The sequence below is a fragment of the Haliotis asinina genome, chromosome 11 (genome assembly GCF_037392515.1).
Source record: "Haliotis asinina isolate JCU_RB_2024 chromosome 11, JCU_Hal_asi_v2, whole genome shotgun sequence".
In the NCBI taxonomy this organism is placed as follows: domain Eukaryota; kingdom Metazoa; phylum Mollusca; class Gastropoda; order Lepetellida; family Haliotidae; genus Haliotis; species Haliotis asinina.
The window spans coordinates 53,977,564-53,997,698 of NC_090290.1; the positions used below are offsets into that span (position 1 = coordinate 53,977,564).

General features: G+C 37.5%; 2 protein-coding genes across 2 annotated transcripts in view; one reads left to right on the plus strand and one right to left on the minus strand.

Annotated features, from left to right (window-relative positions):
* The window catches only part of LOC137255252 (large ribosomal subunit protein eL27), a 271,307-nt gene that overhangs the window by 6,960 nt on the left and 244,212 nt on the right, over positions 1-20,135 (plus strand). The gene's annotated exons all lie outside the window — the stretch shown is intronic.
* Positions 7,136-20,135, minus strand: part of LOC137255657 (bcl-2-like protein 2) — a 73,942-nt gene continuing 60,942 nt past the window's right edge. Inside the window, exon 3 of the mRNA XM_067793133.1 lies at positions 7,136-11,968. Coding sequence (XP_067649234.1) covers positions 11,828-11,968 — 141 coding nt within the window. The 3' untranslated portion in view covers positions 7,136-11,827. The remainder of the gene's footprint in view (positions 11,969-20,135) is intronic.

Genomic DNA, 20,135 nt, shown 5'->3' on the forward strand with positions numbered 1-20,135 from the left:
CGGTTTTATTATCACAACTCCATACTCAGTGTCCCATATAGAACGTGAATGGGTAAGGTTTCAAGATGTCTTGAATTGTGAAAACGCCATAAGTTTTGAAGTTATTACTTAAAGTCATTTATTTGCTCATGAGTGAGATTGGTCACCTGGTAACAGACCACAAACCATCTGCATTCAGACTTCCGATCAGCAGATCCTAATACCGCTAAGGTTTGCAATGACTCATGGATCTGCAGACCTCGGTATTACTAGGAAAAACAATAAATGGGTCCCTGCAGAACAAAGGTGAGATGTGCAAAGGAACAGATCACAGAGCAGCAGATCCTGGCTCCACACATAGTACAAATGTGAGGAATCGAACCCGTATGTTGGCGTGACGAGCGAACGTTTTAACCACTAGGCCACCTCACTATCCCACCGTCCCGATATGCGTCCAGAAAACAAAATATGTGACGCAGATAATAAACAGTGTTTACCACTGATCCAATAGTTTCCGCCATAACAACAACGTTTCAGCATGCAAAATTGCGCAATGATTCCTTAATGGAGACGCATGAGGTAGACTAGTGATTAAATGGTTCCCTCCATGGATTCCCGGGTTCCATTCCCCGCATGGATACAACGTATGGAGTCCATTTCTAGTGTCTCAAGGAGTGATATCTTGGAATATTGCTAAAGTGAGTGAGTTTAGTTTTACTCCGCAACCAGCAATATTCCAGCTATATGGTGGCGATGTGCAAATAATCGACAGACAATCCAGTGATCAACAGCATGAGCATCGATCTACGCATTTGGGAAGGCCCATTACAGTGTTACACCAGATATCTACCCCGGACCTTCACGGGTTGAATATCGCTAAAAGCGATCCACTCACTCACTCACTCGGGACATTAGTGAAGAAATGACGAGGAGCAGAACATATGGGCCACCTTTTAGGTCGCATTAGCTGTAGTTCGTTTAATTCATTTCGACCAAAATCTACAGCAAGTGACCAGAACCGATAAAGGTTCGTTATATCCGTTAGTTTGTTATAACCAGGTTCGTTACACCGTACTTTACTGTACTATTCTTCGACCTTGACTACCTGATGTAGCACTGGCTTGCGTCAGTCCCATCGTGTGCAAATAAAAAATGGGAGCATTTCATTTATAACTTCATAAACGTAAACTGTAGATCAGAAAAATATATGTTACATATACAGTCGACATATTTTTGTAGGTCAGAATTCAAGTGCGTCTAAATACGTAGATGACAGTGGTGTCTCTCATGGCGTGTGCACAGTGCTTGGAGTAGTAACAACACTGTTAACACTGTCATAACATGCAGTTACTCCACCGTCACAGCAACAGCACACGCTTTCAAATAGAAACATTTAAATTCCTGGGCGTATTATTATACGTCATGTCACGCATAGGAATTTATAAATATCCCTACTAGGATAAGTTGTCATTAAATAAACATCCCCCCTGCACGCTAGCTCCGACACACGTTTATATGACGCTCGGCTATTACAGTGTTACCCCAGATATCTCGGCTTGTACGTTTTTGACGTACAGAGGCTTCAAATGAGAAGCTGACACGCTGATGACGCTCACAGGACTGTTTGTTGTGTCGGTAGAGTATCGTTTAAAATAAACTCCGTTGTTCTGAAAAAGACTGAAAACAAAGGACGAAAAGTTGGTCACAATTCAGTCAAAATACGAGCGTTGCCGATATGATCACATTAACATTCGGCACACTTCGGTGCTCACCGTAAGCCGTGGTGATAGTGGGTCAGAGGTGCAGGAATATATACGTTGAAAGCGCAGTCATTGTGAACGATGCATCAGAGCAGATTATAAAGCTGACTGTAATCAACGTTTTCACAAAAGATGCAAGGATACTGACGAGAATATTTTTCAAGGACAAGATTTAGTTCCGTCGGATGATCAGGGACACAAGAAATACGAGCTGATCTTTTCCATAAGAAGTAGCGTACACTGCTGGCTGAACAGTGTTCCAGATATATACTCATCGCAACAAGTATAGGAACAAACGAGGTCCTTTGTTCTTTTCCAGGTTTCTTCCCATGGTGTGTCTTGTACTGTGGGTGAAAGTCTGGAAATACATAAAGGAACACTTGTACTCTCACGTGTTAGCTTATTTTTTTCGCGAGCATATGACGAAGGGGCAAGAAACGTTGTGAAAACAATAAAGAAGAAGTTGAGATCCATAACAAGAACCTTATATGACGGGGTCTAAACCCCTAAATGAGAAGTAACTGGTTTTGTGCGCTGCTGTTGTTGTTTCAAACTTAAAACATAACAAATAAGTTCTAACTATCCACTGACGATACACATATTGAGACAATATTATGTTTCTTGGATTACGACGTTAGGAACGACAACCTTGGGCTTACCAGCGCCATGTCCCTTAGTGGTAGTGGACTCGAAGAGCCGATCTTACCGTGTCTTTCAACAGACACCTGCCTTGAATAGACCAGGTAAAACAAAGAAATGTTTTTACCAAATCATAAAAGTAGTACTGTAAGTACTCAGTTATGCGTCGTTATCCCCCAAAATACAAACGAGACACATCATTTAATTTACACAGCACATCTTCGTGAACATCAAAAACGCGTACGTACCTCTCACGCCGTTAGTTTGAGACTCACGCTTTTATTTCTCATGTCACGCTCACATGACAAAAAAACTAATGATAATTCCCACAACAGACTGGGTTTCACGGGAAAAATGAAAAACCGCTTCTCCAATAATTCATTAAAGAAAGTGACACCATTTTAGGTTTTGTTTGATTATTTTCTTAAAGGGGCACTGATGCGGAGCAATTTCCGTGGACTGGTGTAAACGTTTGTTATTGTTTTTCACCCGAGAGTACCCGGATGATATCCTAGAATTCGCGACTGGTTCGTGACCTCTGCTGCGCAGTCCGTATGCGCAACTGAGAGTTTAATTATAGACAGATCAACTAAGGTCAAGTAATTTTACTTCATTACAAAGGTATTATGAAAACAAATGAAACACTTTGAAGGTTAATCATCTGCCAGTGGTTGAAATGGTAAAAAACTATTAGGACGGGAAAATAACGAAGCCAATTTACGTCTCTAAATTTTGTCTCATAACCCTAATTAGTTTATATATATAGTTATATTTGTATGATTTTGAAATTTAATGAAAGAACACACAGTCTGCTTTTACATAGTAAATTTCTAACATCACAGCAACATTTATACATTGTATAGATTGCCAATGTGGATCCTATTTTACACACATACGCGATCTAGTGTGTGTTTTCTGTGAAACAGATTCTGCTGAATGCTACAACAAATAAATTAAAACAAAATGCAAATAATGAATGTAAAACAAACTAATTTTATAGAACAATGACAGGCTACTACCTTGTTCAGGAATGTATCCATCAATATCCACATAAAAGAACGATATTCCATTCATCTGCAGCTGGTAAATAATCCTGCTCTGTGTCGTGTGTCTTACAACAGTCTAATTTGCGAAAAAGTAACACATTGGTGAAAACCTGATAAACCTCTCATTGGTCACCCAAGATAGCACACCTGGCAACTAAATGTATGATGTCCGCCATTCTAAGTAATTTAGTTAACCAATAATGAGCAATCAATCAACGCAATGGTGGTTAATTCTTTGAAGGGAGGATGTTGTTTTTACACTCGCACTTTACGACAGGGTGTAGTCAGTATAGATCTGTACATCTACACACACTGCCTTTTGACAAATCCGCTGTGGAAGATAAAAGTAATTAATCAATCAGTGTGTTATCGGTTAATCCTTTGATCGATGTTTGTTTTTGTAACTCAGCTGATTAACCCTCTTACATCACTTACATGCACATATTACATAACATACAATACATTTGCCACTACAGACCTTAATTTATAATGTTGAGTATTTACTCTAGACAGGAGAAGTGCCAAATGGGAACCTTTGATGAGTAACCAAAGTGGTGTTACTACTAATTATACCTGTTATAAAGTCATTAACTGACCATCCAGAGAATGATGACAATAACACGTGTAGGTTTTTACACCATCAAACGCGAGTTACGGCAAGGTCGATGTAATCTCTATGTCGCATGCAGCCTGAAAACACTTATGGGCCGAAACTGTTTTGAGGATACCAACAGAACTTCGTTACATAAGGAATACATACAGGCATTTGCTGTGTACTTGGGTAAATAGGTGTAATGTGTAATAGGTTTTGGATTTTTTTACGTAAGATAATTTTCAGATTTCTCTACCAAAGGCAAAGTCATCGTTTTTCGTTTACGAATTCATATAAATTAACTGTGCGTTTTTATTACCATGAATAATAAACCGGGGTAGCTACCACAGTTACTAAAATTTACGTATGATATTTACTATCACCGCTGAACCAACAAAAATACCCATCAAAACTATCTAAATGTAAAGCTTTTCAATCTTTCGGACTGAAACAAATGGCTTGCTGCGTGCATGTAGACATCATATTATCACATAACATGATTAAATATCGAGGTTAAAAACTCAGAAATAGGATCAAATTGGATCAGTCACTATACTATCCAAGCATCCGGGGGAAAAACTACACTGCTGGGATGTTTTGTTACTATCAGACAAGGAATACCATGGATATTTTTAAATAACGTCATGTGATGAGCATCCGGCCTCCGCACTTTTTAGGGTGAAGAAATTCTGCTAATGTGGACAGGAGCCCCGTCCCTTTGTCCGTCACGGTCGAGGGAGCGGGTGCTGACCAATTTGCAGCTTGGTTTCGTCATTAGACCGTTGGCGAGAAACATTATTCGCTCCGCATCAGTGCCCCATCGAAGCTATCTAGAGTAAATACTGTAGTGGCAAATGTATTGTATGTTATGTAATATGTGCATGTAAGTGATGTAAGAGGGTTAATCAGCTGAGTTACAAAAACAAACATCGATCAAAGGATTAACCGATAACACACTGATTGATTAATTACTTTTATCTTCCACAGCGGATTTGTCAAAAGGCAGTGTGTGTAGATGTACAGATCTATACTGACTACACCCTGTCGTAAAGTGCGAGTGTAAAAACAACATCCTCCCTTCAAAGAATTAACCACCATTGCGTTGATTGATTGCTCATTATTGGTTAACTAAATTACTTAGAATGGCGGACATCATACATTTAGTTGCCAGGTGTGCTATCTTGGGTGACCAATGAGAGGTTTATCAGGTTTTCACCAATGTGTTACTTTTTCGCAAATTAGACTGTTGTAAGACACACGACACAGAGCAAGATTATTTACCAGCTGCAGATGAATGGAATATCGTTCTTTTATGTGGATATTGATGGATACATTCCTGAACAAGGTAGTAGCCTGTCATTGTTCTATAAAATTAGTTTGTTTTACATTCATTATTTGCATTTTGTTTTAATTTATTTGTTGTAGCATTCAGCAGAATCTGTTTCACAGAAAACACACACTAGATCGCGTATGTGTGTAAAATAGGATCCACATTGGCAATCTATACAATGTATAAATGTTGCTGTGATGTTAGAAATTTACTATGTAAAAGCAGACTGTGTGTTCTTTCATTAAATTTCAAAATCATACAAATATAACTATATATATAAACTAATTAGGGTTATGAGACAAAATTTAGAGACGTAAATTGGCTTCGTTATTTTCCCGTCCTAATAGTTTTTTACCATTTCAACCACTGGCAGATGATTAACCTTCAAAGTGTTTCATTTGTTTTCATAATACCTTTATAATGAAGTAAAATTACTTGACCTTAGTTGATCTGTCTATAATTAAACTCTCAGTTGCGCATACGGACTGCGCAGCAGAGGTCACGAACCAGTCGCGAATTCTAGGATATCATCCGGGTACTCTCGGGTGAAAAACAATAACAAACGTTTACACCAGTCCACGGAAATTGCTCCGCATCAGTGCCCCTTTAAAGCCACACAATCTAAATACATCTTTCTCAGTCAGTTCTGAGGAAGAAATTTGTAATAATGTGTGGCTTCAACCCACCAACAATTTCCATCCAGGACGCGGAATGGAATCCCTGCGTCTCAAGCGTTTTCTCTCTTTTGGGGTTTGATAGACTGGAAGCTCTGCGTTTTTGCATACTGACATAATGCTCGCCAGGTGTAAGACATTTTTAAAATACATGGACGCCCCAGCTCCTGTAAGGTATTAGTAGTCATCCCAGTATCATGTCTGCCCTCGCTGGTCGTAGCCAAGTGATGAGATGGGTAACGATCTGATTCCTTGATCCTCATTTAGTTTACACCCCTAGCTGTAAGGGAGACAGTGCCGAGTCATACCTGGCCATTAGTTTACGGCAGTTAGCATTGTGTTCAAGTGTCACAAATGAGGAAGCCTAATTGTAATAAATTTACAGTTTGACTTCAATTCAACAGGACAGTCTTCCAGAAGCAGAACCTTTCCTTTGTTTTAATCTTTTTCCAATACCGAAATACGGAAGATATAGAAAAAAAACAGCCATTTCGAATCTTTTATCGTTTTTCTCATGTTTCCAAAGTGAAAGACACGTTTACAGATACTAATTGCCAGTGCTTACCATTCTCTTGTATTAAGAGAGAAAGGTTAATTTTATCAATAGCTCTTTCTCAGTCCAGTAAACAAGCTGACTGCCAAATCAATATGTGACTGTACTAATTAGGGTAAATGAGAATAACACGACAGAAAATTATGTAACACCCATTAAATAAGCCAGACCACACCAGGGTTCACTGGCCTTGTATGCAAGCATTAGTCTTCTTGGAACAATTCAATCCTTAAAACCCATAGCTTCAATATTCACACTTGGGTAAAACTTTTATGTATCCTCCTGTGTTAGCTCAAAGTGTACTTTCGAAAAAATCAACATTTGAGAATAGCCAGTTCCAACTCTTTGCCAAAATAGCTTCCACTTGGTACAAAAGGCAAAGAGTGATGAAAATAATATCTGTAGAACACTGCAAATCAGTGATGTCACCAAATGTTCATAAGGGCATGGCTGTCTCTACCAGTAGCAACCACCAGTCCTCAGGAGCTTGAATACTGGAATTTTGCTTAAAGCAGCTTACGTTGTGGGAACCATACTAAAAGTCAACAAAGACAAAACCAGGTGTGTTTTCTTTCTTTTATTCATGAAATGTATGTATCTTATTTTACACTATTACATACACTGTCACAAGACACGAGATGCATGGTATACTGAACCTAACTGATTCACATCTACATTGAAACCTGTGGTTGTCGAGCCTTCAACAAGTAACAAGTAAACCACCAGCCCACATCTGCCCTGTTTTATCATTCATCACTGCTGTCGTGGTCTTTCCACTATATGGTGGTTTGCCACAATAACACATAAACAAAAGCATGTATCTTTAGACACTCAACACCAGCGACTCCATAAACAAGGGTTTCTTGGTTTGTTTTCATGGATATAAGATGAAAATATGATTCAATAAATTTATGTTTTATCCTTTAATGCTAAAACAGTGATTAATAATTGAGATGTTAAACTTAAGCTAACCTAAAACAGTGATTAAATATGCTTATATATCGTCATCATAAACTTAACATGATCAAGGGCTCTTGTCATCACTTGCTGCGTCATTAGCAACATATACAAGAAAATAATTGTTTATCAGTAAACCTTTGACTATTAATATTCCAATACTTAAACAACCTAAAAACATCCATAAGTTGAAGCGAAAACAACCTGTTTTCACATGAAGCCAGAACTTTATCGGTTTGTTCAAATTTTCGGAGGACAACTTTTTCAAAATCCTAATCTTTTAACTCAACATTTTCAAAATAATTTGAAATCAATCTAAAACCAAGCATATGATCTCTACTGATCATAAAAGAATGACCACCGATTCAATGACCAGCTATTTCATATGAACATGTATTGGACCCATCAGATCATGGAGGGAAATATATACTGATATTGAAGAGATGATGATTGTATATAGATATACATACCATGGTGCCATGAGAATCTTTCAGCATGACAACATCCTGCAGTTGCTTGATGCCAAAACAGTTGAAACTTGTCCTTCTTATAACTTCTATTGTTACATTTTGGCATCAAGCACCTGTTGAAATGAGCCTTCATATTGCCACATTGAAAAAGATAATGTACAGAACACACCCAATAAGAATTATCACAAACAAACTACATGCTATAAAGATCTCAAACCTAGAATGGCATATATTTTGGCTCTTTCAATCTTGTGTTATCTTAAATGATCGAGAAGGAAAATTGTGTATATATTGAAGTGAAACATCCTAAAAATGGAATCAAATAACCATGGTAACGCTGCCAAGGTGGTTTTCCAAAAGTTCATCCAGCACTGACTGATAGCTATCAGGTACCTCCACAGCACTGTTGTAATTCACATTATCGTAGCATTCGTACAACATCAAAAGTCAAAATAAATTTGGCACCTATCAAATGTATTATATTCATGTGGTGTCCAAACGTAAGGTTTTGAATACCATCACAATGTAAACTATATTTACAACAAACAACAATCTCAAATCAACAAATGCAAAATGAACGCGATCACATCAAGATAACCTACAAATGATCCTGGTTCTCAATGAACATTCCCCGATCATGCTGATCAAGGACACAGCTTGTCTCCTTCACGATGATGTTGACTTCCAGACAATGTATTATACATTGTACCAGTCATCTTCAGTTCTAAAACCTGCAGCAATCAATCAAACCAAAAATACAATGTTCACAAAATCTGTTTACCAAAGAAGTGACCAGCTGAAAGTTTCCAGACAAAAATAGCTTCAGCTTAATGTACCAGATCTATCCTTATCTCAGCTACAGAAATTTACACTCGACCTATAGTCCTTGCCGTATATAAGGTATCATAAGTACAGGTAGAGATTTACTATTTATAATGTTTTGCTGTATGTTATAGGGACTAGTGGAAATAAATGTCAGTTTGAATCATTATCTATATTCCTTTTCTAACAAGCCGCTTTAGTCCCGATCTCATAGCCACAAGGTACTGTCAGTCATGACACCATACAGCAAGTACAATCATCTTAGCACTAAGGTCACGTTGAGGAGACTAAGCACTGGTAACATAAAGGACACATGTGTGTCTTAATAAAAAATTCAAAGTATCATGACACTTGCACATTCTGTCCTGTGAACTGTTTAACTCGAACATTCCATTGACCTTTGAACTAGAAAAATATATCAAGGGATGAAACTAGTCCCCTAGAGATTGCAGATGACATTAGTTATATCACAGCAATAAAGGAAAATATGTTTTGTGGAAGAAAAGTAATCTTATTTTCTGCACATGGCTGACAATTACCAAGGGAAAAAATAAAACATAAACTTAAGGAGGACACAGTAGTCCGGAGACTTCTAGTTATTGTCTGAAGGTTCACATATTTTCACATTATGACATGACATCTAGTAATTCCTAATATTCATTATCTGGGACATAATACAGGTACCGGTAAGTGGAGTGAGTGAGTGAGTTTGGTTTGATGCCGATTTTATAAGTATTCCAGCCAAATACCAGTGCCTCAGCTGAATGTGGGAAGAAAGCCCCACGTGATGTGTTTCTCAGACACTCGCCACTTTGGTAAAAATCAAGAGCATGATTATTGTGCTGACAGATTGGTAAACAAATTATGGCAAAAAAATGGGATTTGTACCAATAATATTAATACTATCACAGTTTCCTGGCTTATAAACGGGAAGCATATTGTAGTGAAAGACTAGACTTCCCTAGACACCAGCTGAATTTGAGAAATGAAAGCCTTTGCTGACATTAAACTGAATCTGGAGCATGTTGAGTCATCAGGTCATTTTTCAAAGCATTCACTCATCATGCTGAAGACCAAGAACTTATTCTTCACCTTGATTCAAAGTGTGAAGCCCGTTTCCGGTGTCCCATTTCGGGCTATTGCTGGGTTATCTCTAAAAGCAGCATTAAGTCATACTCACTCTTAATTTTGAATAGTGCAATGAGTTTGCAAGAAGTGAATCCAAAGCTGTGGCAGACCAGCAGGGTCAGTGGGTCATGAATGTACAGTATGGCTGTCAACCAAGTATCAACAATCTTTGTGCGATCAAATATTGGTCCTTGACTTAACTTCACCTCTCATCACAGCAGCTGTGCACAACATGGCTGTAGGGATTCAGTATCGGATATATTTCTTTGAGAAGGAGTTAAGGTGTTCACTGATCTTTTAAACAAAAACCTTTCCCCTAAATACTTGAATAAAATATTTTGTTCTCAATACTGATTAGGAAATGAGTGGCGCCATCATCACTCATAACCAACATTTTTATTGTAATATGCATGAAACTGTGAAGTATGTTTTTTTTCTGTTAGAAAATACACCAAAACAGTTTGAACCAAGTCTCCAGTCATTGTTTCAAATGAGTTGTCTCTTCAAGAGTTGTTTCATTCAGCAAAACTCCTCATAACCTTGCCCAAGGTCACCATGGAGGAACAGCTCTAAGCTTGTGACACTGTGGCCTGTCACATGCTTTTATATACTGAGGGAACAAATAAGGGATCACATGAAAGTGCAAAAGCTCCCTTATTTTTTATTCAAAGTTTCTTCACAAGCTATATGACACAAAGCTTATGATGAAACCTGGAAAAAAATAAAAGAACACTTGTTCTTTCATGTGATATCTTATCCCCTCAGTATATTTTCTATTTTTTTTATTTTCCCCTCAGTGCATTTTCTATTTTTTTATGAGTTTGCATAATTCTACTCAATACATGAGAATTTCAACATCTAATTTTCAGATGTTCATGATTTCTTGTATCCACGGATTCAAATAGATTTAAGCTTTAAAATTTAACAAGAAAAAGAGACAACACTTGCACCCTAGCTTAACCCAAAGACCACTGGGAAAACACCCAATGTTTTGGGCAATCATTGTCAGACCTTATTCAGTGAATATCTAACAACAGAAATAGCTTAATACAATTCTTCAGAATGCTCATTAATCATACCAGTTAGCACTGCATGAAATAGCACACAATCACCAAACCAGCGTCAGAAACGGTTTTGATAAAAAAGAGTATAACAGTGAACATATGAAAAGAATAAAGAGTACCAATTCTTACAATGTTAACAGTGTTTATGGTAAATAAATCAATGAAATGAATAGATTGTTATGTGGGAAATAAATAAAAGGCATTTATAACATTAAATGAACATATATCCTATCAAATTTGTAAAAATTTTCCCTGAACAGCAAATTAAAAATCACGGCAATATTGTGACTCACTTCTAAATAACAGTGGCTATTCTTAATTCAAAACATATCCCTGATTACCACTTTCTCTGAATTAGTTAAAATTCAGCAATGTTAAGCTCATTGCTCATGTCAAAACCATCTGAGGAACGACAACCGCGATATCCATTTCATCGTGCTCTCCCAACAGGAACTTTAAAACTGTTTATACAATTGTCTTTCCCTAACAGACATTGTGGGGGTGTGAAGTCATCCAGAAGATCCTGTGCACATATATCCACGATACAAGGAGAAAAACCAAACTTCAGTTCAACTTGATCTCAACTGTAGATCCGTTTACTATATGGCTGTTGCATTCTGGGAGTCCAACTGATCATGTTGAGACACACAGATAGACAGACAACAACAAAGCCAAATACCGCTAGAGAACTGATTTGGGTCCACACATTTAAAGCCAGATTTCACAACTGAGGAAATAAATAACACCATATTTATTTATCTCCAAAGTATTGACAGAGAGTTTGGTCGCATTGTGTTGTCGTCCCTTCTAGCGTCAGGACTTCTGTGTGAGAATGGCTCCCAGCGTCAGTACACCGATGGCGCCAGCTGCGTATCCACAGATTTGCCGTAATGAAGGCCATGGGTTCTCATTTCGATTCTCAGGGCCTTGCTCATAAAATGCTACAAAACCCTCCTGAAAAAAAAAGAAGAATGTATAAGTGATTACAACAAGATTATGACATCAAACTACTACAGTGAATAAGAAACGGCAGAGTACAACCAGTCTTGAATATTCAACAAAAATGACTGCAGGAGGTATTAAAGGAAAACTAGTTACCAACAGACCACAAAAAAATCAGCAGAGACACCATACATACATAAATACTTATCAAAAAACCTGCCGTGATATTGCTTGTATATGGCTAAAACGGACCTAAAACTTTACTCACTCACTCACTCACTCACTCAATCACTCACTTACAGTCAAGAAAATCTCATGTTCCTGAACAGATTCCATAATGGTATGAACAGCAATATAGGGAACAAAGGCAATGCAATCTTGTTTTGCTCCCAGCAACATGAAAAGTCCATGTCTGTCACACCAGTGTCCAGTGTACTACACGTTAGGACAAATCTGCCCAAAGTCAAAGTTGTGCTTCACACTGTTCCCAACAGGCTTTATGGTTTTACTATAAAAAAAGATTAATTGGCAGGGGAAGGAAATCCAGAATTAATGCAGGTGTCACTTTTATCATTTTGATGAAATTGTGCACAGTTCTTGCACAGTTCTTACAGCATAGAAACATACTGGCAAATCTCAGACTGGAACCCTTGATTATTGGTTCTTGGTTGCCAAAGGGACACAACTCTGCATGGCAAATTTCAGCTCCCTGCAGACTTTGGCTTTTTTCACATGTACAATGTATTCCTTCTTGAACTTTTTCCTATGCTATTCTTTCTTTCATTCCCTAAAGATACAACAAACGACACTTAAATGAAATTCAAAGGACTATTTTTAATAGTTCCTTAGAACCATAGCTTGATATATGAATTTCAACCATAATATACAGCATGTGGTCAGGGCCAAGGAAATAAATGTGATGGAGCGAGGGAGTTGGGAATCGAACCCAGGTTTTCGGTGTAATAAGCGAACACTTTAGCCACTAGGTTACCCCAGTGCACCTTAGCCTGCTATTCAAGTTCGTCATAAAGATGACATTTACAGCATTTAGTTCCTTTCCTTTCTCAGTCAACAATTTCTCCCCTATTTCTCCCAATCTTCTTCCACGTCTTCCTCCTATGTGCCCACTCATTCCTCAACGAGTCTCATTCAGTCCGGATTAAATCCCCCTCCATTCACGTCATTCCATCTATAGTAACAATTATGAAACTCATCAATGAAAATGCTTTTACAAATGAACACAAGCATGTTAAACTTGCCTAAAGAGAACCTACACTGAAATAAGTCTATGGCTGCTTCTGCCGTCCTAGCAACCAATGTGATCTGTGACGGAATCAATGGGGCCTACACAGACAGACAGAGGACAATGTATGTATGGCACAGAAATATCTCTCCATTGCCCATCGGTACATTAAAAAACAGATCAATTTTATTGATTTCCATGCAGGGCTGGTTTCAAAACATATTTATCGTATTTCTGTTTTCCCAGATATTAGAATTTAAAAATAAGGTAATGGCATGCTCCTAGACATTTTGAATCTAGAGATAACTACATGTTACCCAAGGGCTCCTTTCACAAAGCAACCTTTACTATGGTTAACCTTAACTCCCATCCTTTAACATCATACTGAGGTCAACTCAGTAACTTACGATCACTTAGGTGCTTTGTGAAAGGAGGCCCAGGCTTTCTCCTAGGGAATTTGAATCTAGAGACATGATGACACTTTAACATTCTATGCTATGACTAGAAGGGCCTATGCTTTTGCTGCTTCACTTCCAACACTGATTGCCCACAACCGTTTTCATATATAAATGTATCATTCTGCTTACACCATCATGGAGTGTCACCTTACATTGGCAACTAGAGCTTAAAACACATATAGAATAACCAATCAACAAGGACAAGCACACTGTTTACACTCTCACCAGTTATCACACATCATTATATTCAGTAAAGTGGAGAATGTATGGAGGTCTCCAACATTTACTACTACAGGCATGCCAGTACAGGTGTCGTATTGACAGACAAGATATGTGCTATGAGCATGGGACCTAGGACTTGTTTATCATAGAGACAATACCTTTAATCACAGGCCCCTTGCTCTCCTACAGCAGACATGGCCATGGGTATGTATTTACTATTAACAGACTCAAGTGACATCATTCCATCACTGAGCAGATTTATCTACTGTGAAGGCTCTTTGGAGTGTACATACAAGGCTGTCATCCACAGAAAGGTTGGTGATTACCTGCAACTTGTTGCTGAGCTACACAAGTCTTAATGAATATCGCTTCAAAGGGATACCCAAATGAACCCTGAGTGAGTACATACACATTATAGTGTATAGCATGACTAATCACATGATGTAACCATGGCAATAAGGCCAGGAAAGGAATAGTTATGAGATGGTTTTGAGATGGCCCCCAACATCCAAGGACAAGGAGAATGCAATGGTGTATACACACTGTAACACGTACACAAGTACACCTATCCTGGACTGTTTCACCCATATTCATGAGATGGAGCAAGGAGTTCATAATGCCTTAACTGGATACAGATACAGGGTGACATTGGTTTGACTCAAAGAAGCACCAAGTGTGTAAGATAACAAGGGGAGTGGATTCATGAATTTGACATTGAAACTGTACTTGATGAAATTGATTATTAGAATCATACTAAGGCTAATACTTCAAAATATGATACGCATCATTACTTCAAATGTTAAATGAGGATTAACATCCTGTAATATTTATGGCATCTATCTAAACATGGGCCAAGACATGACAGGCATTTATACATTTCCAAATTTGGCAATTTCTCATGGACATCTTTATTTCCATATTAATAGCTGTTTCCTTACAAATGTAATCCATATAACTTTTTTATCAGTGCATTGCAGTAGCCGTGGTAAGACTAAAATATTTAACAGACAAATCTGTGTTCAATTTATTATGTTTAAAATTAACATTAAATCAGTTTTAAATCTATTGATTTTTTTACACTGACTTCTCTCTTTTGATCAGACATGTTCACTCTCTTGACAATTACAAATATTGCTGACATTATTCAACAAGGGTTTGCATTAATGAGAATTTGATTCAAGAAAAAAACTGAGTGTTTATATTTTTATGACACTTTTAGTAATACTTTAGCAATATCATGGTGGTGAACTCAAGAAAATGAGCTTCAGACACAGTACTGATGTGGGAAATCGGATCAGGGCCTATATTTTCAAAGCTCTCTCAGCGCTAAGATAGTCGTAAGTTAATGTTAATGTATGGCACTTACGACAATCTTATTGCTAAGAGATTTTCAAAAATCTAGGTCCAGGGTCTCAGGTGTGAAGAGTGAACACTTTAACCATTAAGTTACCAGACCACCATAAACAAACAAGAAGTTAAAAGAAATAAAACATCTTGAAAGCTGACATAGATATATATCATATAATACAAAAACCATTGATTTAGACATTAACAGCATGGCAACACAACTACTGTTGTTGCTAACAAACTGTTTGTATTCAAACCAGGAACTGGCATCACGATATTCACCTCAAACATTCATCACGATAGCATATAAATATTACCACGAATAACACTAGCACTGTTTCACAATACATTTTGAAATATGTCGCAGTGAAAGGTTACGGCCAATAAGATATATTGATTTTCTGATACTACTGTTACCATTCAAGGCCTGATAACACTACAATGGACATTTACTGTAAGAACAGTGAAGTGATGGTGGAGTCGCAGCAGGGTTTAATCTAGGTCAGACCAAATGTCTACAGCAAATAGAAGTGAAAATTTAACCACTAAACTACCTGCCACCCCAAAATTAATGATATTACCGATAACAATAACATGAACTATTACTTAGTTTTAAGTGAATTTCAGGTTGTCATTTTCAACTTATATGAACATTAATATTTAAATTTTCAACATCACAAACTTGTATTGTTTGTAAATAAGTAGTGTTTGTCGTGATCACGCACAGGTGAAGTACAATATGTTGTCTCCACTCCTATCCAGCACACAGTATCATAAATCAATAAGCAGTTGTACAATTCCCCATCAAATGTCATACACTACTTTCCACTTCCTTAGCTAGATATATGGTACACCATTTTCCATATGACAAGCTAGCTATGCTGTACATACTGTCTGTGCTTTATATAACCACAAGATCAATACTACTGGCAGGCAATATCTAGTCAGACATATCCAGCTGGAGGACACCATTAATAATTGGGTGCAATCCATATCCCCAGTCAGATGAAGTACAATTTGTCTCACATCATAAATAGTTAACAATTGGTTGTTTGTGACTGTTTGAGCTGTATGACCACTTGGCAAGTCTAAGATTCGTTACTATTTTCCGTAAATGATGTCAAAGGGAATCAATGGATTCATTATTGTGTTATTTGTGTTATAGAATTATCTTAGATTAAAGAACAATATTCCATGTAGATCACATGATCTCAGTCAAGGGATTTCACACTAGCCATTTTGTTTGTCAAATATATGTTTTATCTTGAGTACTACAACAGTTCCAGAAACTGACTCTATTCAGGGGATGTCCATATATACTCATGGACCACTACAATCAAAACATTACCAATCACATTACAGCAGATGCTGGTAGAGCTTGTCAAGAGCCACACCGGAGCATTCCAGAGCCAGGCCGGAGCATTTCCAAAGTCAGGAGTGAGCATGTCCAGAATGTTACAAGAGGGCATGTATAGAGCCAGGCCAGACTATATCCAGACCCAGGACTGAGCATGTCCAGAGCCAGGACTGAGCATGTCCAGAGCCAGGACTGAGCATGTCCAGAGCCAGGACTGAGCATGTCCAGAGCCAGGACTGAGCATGTCCAGAGCCAAGCCAGAGCACTAACAGAGTTATGATTCATTTGCATATTCAGTAAATAAAACTGTACACCTTCATGAATTCAATTCATTATTCATGGTCACTAGAACTGAATATTAACCATTTTTCAGAGGGAGTGTTTTACCGAACATTAACAAATATTCACAATTCTTTTTATGTCCTTTTCCAAAGTGAGATACACAAGAATAGCCTTGTAGTAGTGCTAACCATGTTAGTCTGAACAGGCCACACATGGTACTGTGGGCTACAACTAGTACATACCAAATTTGAGTGGCATGAGATGAATGGTTATTGTTGGGACAAGTTAACACTGTTAACATGGGCGTTCCACAAAGTGCATCAATCACTTAACTACAATATATTGTATTTGTGAATAATTATTTGCATTCATTACCCAATATTTGTGATACATATCATATTAGTTACATAGTGTTTTTGTTGCATCCCAACTAAACAATAAACTGAAACACCACATGACAATGACCTGTAGAATACTTTAAATTAGGTGGTAGCCTACTGGGATCTGCCCAATTATGTATTTAGAGGTGTATGTGAATGGTGGAGATTTGCAACTCAATGTACATATACTGTTCTATGCATCAAAACATTTTTCTTTCACACTATGTAGGTCCACCTCCTATTCTCATGGTAAACATGTTTTCTGCCTACAACGCCAATGCACAATACTTAATGGTTGTTTATACCACTGTCCAGTAACAGTAAATGGTCATAAGTCTGCGATTGATCAAAATTTTGCCATGTAACAAATACTGTTGAGTTTTTACCAACTTGGACAAATCATAACTTTTGTCCCCGCCCTTTCCAACAGGATTGCTGTTCCTTACACTTCATAAAGTTATTTCCTTGTTATGACACAAGAATAGGAGATACCTCATTAAGTCAGTAGCGGACAACCTTGTTTTCCACCGAGCTCAAGATGGGTAATACACCTGACAGATTAAGCAGGTGGTAGATGCAGATGTTAGAGGGGGAAGGAGATATTTGTAAGTACTGTGACAATAGGAAATGCCAGTATATGCACTGGAAAGTGTTTACACGAACATAAACCAAATACAAATGTATATCACTCAACAACATAAAAAAATATTTTCGTACTCTACCACATACTTTGCTTTAATAAATTTACAATTTCAAAAAATACTTGAATTGTGCATTAAAGATGAAATATTGAACATAAAAGGACGGCTGGTCACAAGAGTCCTTGAAATTCACTCACGTATTCAGTGAGTCGAAAAGTATCCCTTCATGATTTTGGTTTCTTATTTACAGGAAATTACTAGTCATGACAGAGTGTTTGTACTTTCATTTTGATGTCATTGATCAAAACAAGAATTGCAAAAAGGAAGACGCCCTAGCCTGACAGGAAATTAGTCAACATATTGATATTACTTATTCAACAGTTATGTGGTTGCTTTTTATTGTCATAAACAGTTAATGTCAAAAATATTTCACAGGATTTATTTTGGTTACTGTTTCGCATATATAATACATCAACAGCTGACTTTTTATTGATAGTTTTCATTCAAACACTATATTTATGTTAAAGGACCTATCTAATAAATATTGAGAATGTTCTCCTATAGGTCTGTCAATCTCCACCACCTATGAGACATATATGCATGAATATTCAGCATTGTCAACAACTTTTTCACATTCTTAACTATATGTCCAACAGACAGCAACGACACCCTTTGAATAGTAGGTATTTGTATTTATTATTAACTAAAAACATAGTGAGAAGATAACCTAGCCTTTCACACTAGGAAGTTTCTATAGAAAGATGACAATCAAATATTGATACTTCCTCTCAGTATATTGTCAGAGAAAGACACTCCTTGCCACTTTTTGTCTCCAAGAGTGCTTGTGTGTACATATACAACAACGACATTACTTTTATAGCTCATTTGACATTTTGAAAATAATGCTGACATTTTCCAGAAATTACTTGTGCAGTAGCGTAGAATTGAATATGTCTATACATTTTCATTCTTTCGATTCCAAGAATTACTTCTAATTCACACACAAAAACTGTTGATTTAAGAACCCATCTTACAGTTCTATTCAGTGCAGATGTGACACTGACAACCACCACAGTTGGTGAAACTGACTGTGGGAGTTTTCATGGTGGTTAGTAGGGATTTAACAGTAATATCCCATGACAACCAAACACTTAAAACCTAATATGCAACAATTTGCTTGACATAAGAAGTGACTAACAGGATTCGGTGGTCATGTTTGCTGACTTGGATGATGCATCATTGCATGTCGGGGTAACCTAACTACATAAATCAGTGCCTACAGTGTCAATCACTGGATTGTGTGTTCCAGATCTGACTGGTTACAGGTCATATAACTGGAAAGCAGCAGAGAGCGGGCATTCAACAAGAAACATACAAAACATGACAACCCAAGCTGGGAAATAATCCCTGTGTGTGTGACAAGAAATCATTCCCTACCCTAATCTATCACATAGCCCCGAGAAACTCACTGCGAGAAAATGGACATAAAACTGGCAGATAACATCATGCCCAGTCAACAACTTCCTGACAACACAGCAGGCAGTAACACAACAACACATATATCAATAGTCAAGTCAGGAAAACAAAACATGAACACTACATAGCACGGTAGTATTTCAAACATCAATGAACCGATTTACCAATCACTGGAACTCCATTTTGAAAGGTATTCCTGTTCTATAACAGCAAACCTGTTAAGATGCAGGTTAAAATTGATCTACAGGGGAAAGCCTAAAGTCTTGTAAGCCACAGCGCTTACAGAAACACATGTACGGTTCTGAAAGTGATCAAAATTAGCACTAGGTTGCTAGTCTGTTTTGTTAAGTTGAAGGAATCCTACTTATAGAGAGAGTGAGTTTAAATTTTCCCCACTTGCAGCAATATTCCAGCAATGCCATGCCAAGGGACACAAGAAATGGGCTTCACACATTGTACTCATCTTGGGAATGCTGTAACTACAAAGGTACTCCAACACCCCTTAAGTCCTACTAGAATTTTAAACAAAATCATGGTAGTTACTGTGTGTTATCGTTCTTCATATTTCATATCTATCTCTGATATATAGGCAAAACTGGGATTCTTCACACTATTCATAACAATGTTGGTGTCAAGCATGTATCCATACGTGAATATTACAATACTCACACCGTGTCAAATGGTTGAACAGTCATTGTGAAAACAAATAACAGGTGAACTTCAGGACAACTAGCAGCAGATCTACAGGTGGGATCTACAGGCATGGTCACTGA